Consider the following 10254-nt stretch of genomic DNA (forward strand, 5'->3'; position numbering starts at 1 on the left):
TATATATATATATATATATATATATATAGAATCAAAACAAAAATAATATAAATGTAATCCCCATATATTTAGATATTACACTGAATCAGCTGTGCTATGTAAACCGAAGGTGTTTCAAAACGACATGTAATTTGATAGAGAAATATGTATTACATTTTTTTTCTTTACTAACTTAAGTTTAATAGTAGACCTAGCTTAAAGCGTTAGTTCACCCAAAAGTGAAAATTATGTCATTAATAACCCTCATGTCGTTCCAAACCAGTAAGACCTCCATTTATCTTCTGAACACAGTTTGATATATTTTAGATTTAGTCCGAGAGCTCTCAGTCCCTCCATTGAAGCTGTGTGTATGGTATACTGTCCATGTCCAGAAAGGTATGAAAAACATCATCAAAGTAGTCCATGTGACATCAGAGGGTCAGTTAGAATTTTTTGAAGCATCGAAAATACATTTTGGTCTAAAAATATCAAAAACTATGACTTTATTCATCATTGTCTTCTCTTCCGTGTCTGTTGTGAGAGAGTTCAAAACAAAGCAGTTTGTCATATCCGGTTCGCGAATGAATCATTCGATGTAAACGGATCTTTTTGAACCAGTTCACCAAATCGAACTGAATCGTTTTAAACGGTTTGCATCTCCAATAAGCATTTACACACAAATGACTTAAGCTGTTAACTTTTTTAATGTGGCTGACACTCCCTCTGAGTTCAAACAAACCAATATTCTGGAGTAATTCATTTACTCAAACAGTACAATGACTGAACTGCTGTGAAGAGAGAACTCATTATCTGGCTCGGCTCCGTGTTCATCTTCAGTTCTCTCTTCACAGCAGTTCAGCCAGTGTACTGTTTGGATTTATGGTTTTGACCCCTGCTTGTTGATTTCTGATTTGGAATTAAAACCCATTAAAACCCACACTGCGATTGGATCTTTTTTCTCCTGTGTTTCCCTGGGTCTCCGATCGTAACAAAACTATGTTCCGAAGATAAATGGAGGTCTTACTGGTTTGGAACGACATGAGGGTGAGTTATTAATAACATCACTTTAATTTTTGGATGAACCAACCTTTTAATAGCCAGATAACATTGTTCCATTTATTTTATATTGTTTTGTATGTAAAAATTGTGTTCACTTACACATACAGGTGCATCTCAATAAATTAGAATGTCATGGAAATTTATTTATTACATTTATTTCAGTAATTCAACTCAGATTGAAACTTGTGTATTAAATAAATTCAATGCACACAGACTGAAGTAGTTGTCTTTGGTTCTTTTAACTGTGATGATTTTGGCTCACATTTAACAAAAACCCACCAATTCATCTAGACAAATAAGAATATGGTGACATGACAATCAGCTAATCAATTCAAAACACCTGCAGAGGTTTCCTGAACCTTCAAAATGGTCTCTTAGTTTGGTTCACTAGGCTACACAATCATGGGGAAGACTTCTGATCTGACAGTTGTCCAGAAGACGATCATTGACACCCTCCACAAGGAGGGTAAGCCACAAACATTCATTGCCAAAGAAGCTGGCTGTTCACAGAGTGCTGTATCCAAGCATGTTAACAGACAGTTGAGTGGAAGGAAAAAGTGTGGAAGAAAAAGATGCACAACCAACCGAGAGAACCGCAGCCTTATGAGGATTGTCAAGCAAAATCGATTAAAAGAATTTGAGTGATCTTCATAAGGAATGAAGTTTAACATAGTCTGGGATAATTTGGAGTGCAATGTCATCTGCTGGTGTTGGTCCATATTGTTTGTTGAAAACCAAAGTCATTGCAACCGTTTACAAAGAAATCTTGGAGCACTTCATGCTTCATTCTGCTGACCAGCTTTTTCAAGATACTGATTTCATTTTCCAGCAGGATCTGGCACCTGCCCACACTGCCAAAAGCACCAAATGTTGGTTAAATGACCATGGTGTTGGTGTGCTTGACTGGACAGCAAACTCACCAGACCTGAACTTATCTTCACCTCAAACTTATCACCTCCATGCCACGCCGAATTTGAGGCAGTAATTAAAGCAAAAGGAGTCCCTACCAAATGTTGAGTACATGCACAGTAAATGATCATACTTTCCAGCAGGACAACAATTCACTAAAAGTGTTTTTATTATTATTATTATTATTGGTCTTATGAAGTATTCTAACTTGTTGAGATTGGTGTGTTTTTGTTTTATGCGAACCAAAATAATCACAATTAAAAGAACCAAAGACTTAAACTACTTATGTGTGCACTACATTTATTTAATACACAAGTTTCATAATTTGAGTTGAATTACTGAAATAAATGAACTTTTCCACGACATTCTAATTTATGTAGATGTACCTGTACAGACGCATTTAGAACGAGAGGGGCGACCGAGTCACTGGTCGATAATGCGGTGCTGTCCTCTGCTGGTATAACATGGTGTTACAGGAAAACAATACCTTAATAAAAACTAATTTCAGAAGCAGCTATATGGAGTCAAAACAAGGCCACAAATGCTTGCAAAAGTATTGAAATATTGCAGAAGAAAATTAAGTTTTGCAAACAAAAATGAAAGTATTGAGAAACTATAAATGTGCTTTTTGCAAACAAAAATAAAGAATTGCAAAAAAAATAAAAATAATTATTGATAGAAAAAAAATGTTTTGCAAAAAAAAAAAAAAAGAGAGTATTTAGTATTTGCATTACTGCTTTTAATTTGCGTTTCAGTCTAGTTTAAACTTGCAGTACTGTTTTTCTTTTTGTGCTTCACGTTTCTCTGTGTCTCCCTTTCTGGCACTGTGTTGACATGGAGGTGGAGTCAAGGGAAGGGGGCATGTACAACAGGCCTGGTAATGCCTCCCTGGAAGTGATGTCATTGGCCCGAGATGCACCATCATTGGACAGAGGCATGCGAGTGGATTGTTTCCTTTCATTCACTAACATGAAAACATAGATGTTTTTGTTTTATTAATTTTATTAACAAATGTATGTGTATTAGCAGCTGTAAGAAGGAGGCGGGAACCGGCAGACATTTAAATGAAACTTCAATGATAAAATAAACACAAAAGAGCGCGATAGCCCCTCGTGGACAACTGACGCGCACAAACAAAAACCAAACACAAGTCCAGGCCTGGTCCTCTCTCATCCTTCAGTTGCATCTCTCCTCTTTTATATCCTTACGATCGCCTGTGTGGGATGCGAGACCAGTGAGTTCGAGCAGGTGTTGCTCATTTCCCAATCACTCCACCGTCCTCGCTCCATTCCCACGGCTCTCGGCCCCGCCCCGTACTCCCAAGACTGCGCTCTACTCCCACCCCCGTGAAGGAAGGAGGGACGCGCTGCCGAAGATCCCTTGCCGCTGGGTTGAATGACAGACAGACGAGGTGAGAGAACAGGAGATGGAAGGATGAGGAGCGACAGAGATGAGAGAGAGGAGAGAGTAGAAAAAAAAAAAACTGTTGGTTCCCCGACACAGTGCCGCTCGGCCCTCCAGTAGCTGTGTGAACTCCGCCCCGGGTGCCTGGCGGTGGCACTGGATTGCCCTCGTTGGACGGAAAGACACCTCCACCGCCCAGTGGACGGCAACGTATCCTCCATGTTCGGGCAGCCAGCAGGAGTCCCCCGTTCCCTGCTACTCCCCATTTTGGAGGATGACAGCAGGCTCTGGCCCCCGGCGAACAGTGCCGACTCCTTTGTTGGTCCGTCCCCGGCAGCTCACTCCAGCCCACCGCCTCAAGCATCCCTGGCGCCAGACTGCTACGCCCTGCTCGATGGCACCGTGGATTCAACCCAGCGGCAAGGGATCTTCGGCAGCGCGTCCCTCCTTCCTTCACGGGTTTCAGCACCAGTGTAACGGTATAAAACTTCACAATCATGGGGAGAAGGAGGCGGGAACCGACAGACATTTAAATGAAACTTTAAGGATAAAATAAACACAAAACAGTGTGACAGCCTCTCGCAGACGACTGTCGCGCACAAACAAAGACCAAACACAAAATAAAGCCCAGGCCTGGTCCTCTCTCGTCCTTCATTGTCGTCGCTCCTCTTTTGTATCCTTCTGATCTCCTCCGTGGGACTCGAGACCGGTGAGTCTCGCAGGTGTCGCTCATTTCCCAATTACTCCACCGGCCTCGCTCCATTCCCACGGCTCTCGCCCCCACCCCACTCGTCACAGCAGCATTTGCGCAATTTAAAGAAGTTGGTAATAGAAACATCTGCTGTTTAATTCTCTCAATGTGCACACTTTTATAGCATTAACATGTGTACTGTTTCATGTTAAACAGTTTTTGTTTACAATCTCTTAACCTTTTTGGAGGACACCCAGTACCTCAGAATTTCAGAAAGAGGAGTTCTGAGTTTTGACGTCGAGTGTGTGAGTCACGGATGGAAGTCCTGTGAGTGGGGCGTCATCTGAGCTCAGGCACATTTGGAGCTCATTACACATCTACAGAAGGAATGTTCCCTGAGCCAGACTATGAGATTTTAGGAGTTGACTGTCCAGTTAGTTCAGGAGGAGAGCAGGTCAAAGAAGGAGTGAATGAACCTGCGTAAAGATTGGTTCGATTGAATAGGTATGTTAATTTCATCAGATTAATTTAAATCTATTTATATGTATATGTTTATATGTTTATTTCAAATGTTTTGCTTGTATTTTTGTATAATCATATATAATACATAATATGTACATTAATTTCATTTACAATATTGGTTAATATTTGGACTAAAGCATTACATCACTGAGATGATGATTATTACAAATTAATTATTCTTTTTTTCTAAATACCCCCCCCCCCCCCCCCCCATTGCTTCTAGCATTTTCATTATAAAATGGATATCAAGCCAGTATTAAGGAGATTTGGCTCTCTGGTCCGGGCCATTCTCACATTTCTCTTTGCTCTTCTGGTACTTGGGGTGATGTTATGGGCATACATCGAAGGTTTCCAGATAGCCACATCTCCATACAACATCATTTCATTAGGTTTCTATGGAGTGCTGCTCAGCCTCCATGTCCTAATTCAGAGCTTCTTTGCCTTTGTGGAGCATAGACGCATGAATGCCAGACGCAAACCATGCTCTTACACAAAAACCATCGGCTTTACTATATCAGCCTATCAGGAGGACCCTGCTTATCTTCGTGAGTGCCTTCAGTCAGTACGGGCGCTGCAGTACCCATCTGAGCTGCTACGCATCATCATGGTGGTGGATGGGAACTCAGATGATGACCGCTACATGATGGAGATGTTCCGTGAGGTCTTTGCAGACCAGGATCCTGGCTGTTATATATGGCAAAACAACTATCACTCTTGGAACCCCACTAGCAAAGAAAAGGATGCAGCTGAAGCTGATGCTCCCGAAGCAGAAACTTATGCTCCAGAAGCAGTCGACGGAGTTATGTTTGAAGACACTCAGCGCTTAGAGGTTGAAGAACTCATCAGGACCAAGAAGTGTGTGTGCATCATGCAGAAATGGGGAGGAAAGAGGGAAGTGATGTATACAGCATTCAAGGCACTAGGATCCTCTGTAGATTATATACAGGTGAGTAATACTGACAAGTACACAAGTTTAATTTAAGTACAAATTTGAGCATTGAATGTTAGAGAAAAAAGCAATGTGTGTATGTAAAAAAAAACTTAATACAGGGAATAATCAAATTTCTTTTTTTATTCTGCTGTTTAATCAGGTATGTGATTCGGACACAAAATTAGATCCCCTGGCCACAGCTGAGCTCTGCAAGGTGCTGGAGAGCAACCAGAAATACGGCGCCGTGGGAGGCGATGTGATGATCCTTAACCTCAAAGACTCCTATATCAGCTTCATGAGCAGCCTGCGCTACTGGATGGCATTTAACATTGAGAGGTCCTGCCAGTCCTTCTTCGACTGCGTCTCCTGTATCAGCGGCCCCTTAGGTAATACAGAAATTAAACAACCTAAAGTCTGCATTAAATCAAATCTGAGCCTATGTACTAAATGCATATTTCTGGTCTTAATGCTGACTGAGTCATCCGTGCAACTTTTTTAATCAAAACACATTTAATCCAATAACTTGAACTACCTCGGAAATAAAATTACTTTACAAAGGATGTCACTACAGGCTATTGGATTATATTAATCAACAGCCAAATGGTATTTAGGCATTGATGAAGCAAACTAAAACATTTGGCTCCATTCTAATATGTAAAAAAATAAATAATTTTTTTTTTTTAATTAATTCAAATCTTGGTTCACTCAGAGCACTGTTGTTGAGAAACACTGATAAAAATGTTGGAATTGCTCGGTTCTCATCTGATCTACCCTAGCAGGCTCTGATTTGAGTTTTAACATTTCGTCTGTAGGAATAACTGAGTATCATGATCTTTCCTTCAGGTCTTTATAGGAATGACCTGCTGCAGCAGTTTCTGGAATCCTGGTACAACCAGAAATTTCTTGGCACCCACTGTACTTTCGGTGATGATCGTCATCTCACTAATCGAATGCTAAGCATGGGCTATGCTACAAAGTAAGTAGTGACAGTATGATTCACAATTGGCTATTTACAAGCTAAATACACAATGAGTAGCTGTCCATCTTTTGGCAGAAATGTTCAACTTGAGCACTGTTTGGCACACTACCATTACAAACCGTTCCCAGCTCAGTAAAACAGGACTGTCTGTAGTGATGTGAGGGTCAACATGATAATATCAAGATATTATTATGGCAAACAGAACAGATAAGAAAGTTCAAACAGATTCACATTGATACTTTTTCAATAAATGTGCTTTGTAGCTAGTCTGTGAAGTCTACCTTTCATGATGTGATTAACACAATCTCTATGTCAGTATAGGAGAACATAACTATTTTATGAGGTGGCAATTTCACGGATTTGTACGATGGGATTTATATGGAAACATTTTAAGAGAGAAAAAAATAAGCACGAAGGCACACCCCATACCTATCCATCAGTAGGGCATAAACAGATTGTACATAAATGTATGAATAAGTTTGTACAAATTACCCCAAAACATAATGATCAGCTCCATATTTACTTTTTGACAGGAATGAAAAAGAGGCCATGACTGTGGTTTAACTTACCAATTGTTCAGCTAACAAAACGTCTTTCTGAAAAATAAATCAATAATTGTAATAGACAATAACTTTGTTGAACAGTTTTGAAAGTTGTAAAAATGATGTGATCTTTAATGGGAATGACAGCAAGAACCAATTGGTCAAATGGTGGAAAATAGTCTGACACCATTAGACTGCATTGGTACCATATAAATCATGAGATCCTTTTTCTGTCAAATACTTATCAATTCTAATAAACAGGCATGTTTTGACAGAGTTTCTGTTTCTTTAAGGTACACTGCCCGTTCAAAGTGCTACACGGAGACTCCTGCCCAGTCTCTGCGCTGGCTCAATCAGCAGACGCGTTGGACCAAATCCTACTTTCGTGAATGGCTCTATAATGCTATGTGGTGGCACAAGCATCACCTGTGGATGACCTATGAATCCATTGTGTCAGGCATCTTTCCTTTTTTTGTCACTGCCACCATTATCAAGCTCTTCTGGACAGGCACTCTGTGGGACATTTTGTGGGTCTTGTGCTGCATCCAGTTGATTGGACTGGTAAAGGCAACATATGCCTGCATCCTACGACAGAAAGCAGTGATGCTCTTCATGTCCTTATACTCTGCCCTCTATATGACTAGCCTCCTGCCTGCAAAATACTTTGCCATTATCACCATGAACAAAAGCAGCTGGGGGACATCGGGCCGTCGTAAAATGGTGGGGAATTATATCCCCCTGGTACCTCTATCAGTGTGGGCTGCCATTTTGTTGGGAGGCCTGGTGTACACAATCTACAGGGAAAGCAAAATGGACTGGACAACAGATGGAAAGAAAGAGGAGATCAAGTTTTTGATATTTGGAGCTACAGCTTATGTGTGCTACTGGCTGGTAATGATCTGCCTCTATTGGATGTGGTTTCGGAGATTATTCCGAAAACGCTCACAGAGTTATACTGTGAATGTATAAGACAATTATTTGGGCACATTTTTTATTTATTAAAGAACACTTGTTTTTTCTTTTCTAAATGGTTTACATGCAATTTTATTTATGGACTGTTTTTAAACTTGCAATTGTATTTATGATTTATTTTAATATTGCACATAATGTATGCAATTTACGATGTCCACTAAGTATTCAGAGATTGGGAATGACTTGAAACAACCAGTCTTTATCAAATATAATGACTACATGAAATGTGCAGAAAGCATGCATACAGAGTCAAAATTGATGCTGTAGGTTTTTTAATTCAACAAACATAGCATTGAACCCAAATAATACAAATATGTTATTATTAGTGAGAGAATTTCCACTGGTTACAGTACCTGGTACTTTTTTTAGTACCACCTTGGTTGGGGTTCCAAATGAACCGTTACCAAAACATGATGTGTAAACACTACTGATCATGGATTTGCAGGAGAGAATCGTCACTACCTGCATCACTGAACTTGCGACCTGTTTTTATAGAGCATGGCTATTCAAATCCTGCCCTGAAGGGCCAATGCGGTGCAGAGTTTGGATCCAACCCTGATCAAAGTCACCTGCCTGTGATTTTCTAATGATCCCAAAAACATTGATTAGCATGCTCAGGTGTGTTTGACTAGGGTTGGAGCCAAACTCTGCACCGCATTGGCCCTCCAGGGCAAGATTTGAATAGCCCTATTATAGAGTCTCATAGACATGTACACTGGTGTATATGTCTATGATACAGTCTATGCTTGCGATACAAACATAAAATAAGTGCTAGATTGAAATCAGAACAGCCAGCGAAGGAGCTAAAGCAACTATTTTGAATGAGCGCTCCTTTTTTAACAACCCAAAAATGGCAGTTTCGTTGACTCTTGAGGAAGTACAGACATTCCTCTCTCTGATAGCAGAGGACTGGATCCAGAGAGAGCTTGATGGGGGACGTGGAAATTACAAAGTTTTTCACGATTGGTGGCAGTAGTAGGCGGCACAACTATAACGACGTGAACAATCCCACCAAATCTAATGTAGTACTAAACTGCAGTGGAAACGTCTTACCACGCTGTGGAAAAGCGCCATAAGACATACTGTTACAACACATTATTTGTAGAACATAAATAGTTACAGCACTGATCATGTGATGTTGATGATATTTTAGCATCTGTCATCATCAAAATGACTACTAACACAAATATGGCAAATATTTCATGAGAAAACTGTGCAGGTATTTCTAAATGTGTTTTGTGATGTGTATTGATTTAAAATACATTTTAATGCTTTCTAATGTAACTTGACAGGGTATTTTATGTCGTCATTTCAAATATTGTGTAAATGTGAAGTTACAAATGTGTGTTATTTCAATAATACATTGTTTTTAAAGGAAAATGTTCTAAATTTATTTCAAACAGGTATTTGACAAAACTATTTCACCATGAATTATTATCTGATTAAAATAATATGTAAACAACATAGAAGTAAATATTGTGATATAAATCAGTTTAGGTGTCATTTACAGCAAAATCAATAACACTGTAGGATAACAGCCCACAAATAAGTTATGGTTGGCCATAAAAAACCTGTGGGATAATGTATGCATGTTCAATCCAAAGTAAATGATTTAAAATGATTTAACACAGGCTGAATCAGAGCAGGGTGGGTGTCGTTTGGGGGTGGGTGGGGGGAATTGCTTCATGTAAAACATTTCATGAGAAAAGTTAAAGTGTTGTAACATGTTTAGACTGTTTAGACTGTAGTATTCTTATTTATGAAAATAAGAATGAGAAAAGCAAGGTGGTACTAAGGCTTGTATCATAAGGAATGAAAGAAAGTGCTTGAGAAAATGTTGAATGCCAGTCTCAGCAGGTCAAACTATACTAGATTACAAACCTGGTTCCAAAAAAGTTGGGACACTGTACAAAAAAGGAATGGAATCATTTACAAATCTCATGAACTTATATTTTATTCACAATAGAATATAGATAACATATCAAATGTTGAAAGTGAGACATTTTGAAATGTCATGCCAAATATTGGCTCATTTTGGATTTCATGAGAGCTACACATGCCAAAAAATCTGGGACAGGTATCAAAAAGAGGCCAGAAAAATTAAATATACATATAAAGAACAGTTGGAGGACCAATTTGCAACTTATAAGGTCAATTGGCAACATGATTGGGTATAAAAAGAGCCTCTCAGAGTGGCAGTGTCTCTCAGAAGTCAAGATGGGCAGAGGATCACCAATTCCCCCAATGCTCCGGTGTAAAATAGTGG

The 10254-nt window shown here is 39.5% G+C and overlaps 1 protein-coding gene across 1 annotated transcript; it reads left to right on the forward strand.

The window, feature by feature from the left end:
• Positions 1 to 294: 294 nt before the first annotated feature.
• LOC128030036 (hyaluronan synthase 1-like) lies at positions 295 to 9345 on the forward strand. Its single transcript, XM_052617504.1, has 5 exons — positions 295 to 4546; positions 4788 to 5510; positions 5656 to 5881; positions 6339 to 6471; positions 7310 to 9345. The coding sequence occupies exons 2-5, from the start codon at positions 4803 to 4805 to the stop codon at positions 7983 to 7985; spliced, it is 1743 nt and encodes a 580-aa protein (XP_052473464.1). The 5' UTR covers positions 295 to 4546; positions 4788 to 4802; the 3' UTR covers positions 7986 to 9345.
• Positions 9346 to 10254: the final 909 nt, after the last annotated feature.

The sequence above is a fragment of the Carassius gibelio genome, chromosome A16 (assembly GCF_023724105.1).
Source record: "Carassius gibelio isolate Cgi1373 ecotype wild population from Czech Republic chromosome A16, carGib1.2-hapl.c, whole genome shotgun sequence".
NCBI lineage: Eukaryota > Metazoa > Chordata > Actinopteri > Cypriniformes > Cyprinidae > Carassius > Carassius gibelio.

Coding starts and splice junctions, on each gene's coding strand:
- LOC128030036 (XM_052617504.1), top strand. CDS start 4,803: ATGGATATCAAGCCAGTATTAAGGAGATTTGGCTCTCTGGTCCGGGCC. Junction 5,511..5,655: donor CCTCTGTAGATTATATACAG/GTGAGTAATACT, acceptor CTGTTTAATCAG/GTATGTGATTCGGACACAAA. Junction 5,882..6,338: donor CTGTATCAGCGGCCCCTTAG/GTAATACAGAAA, acceptor TCTTTCCTTCAG/GTCTTTATAGGAATGACCTG.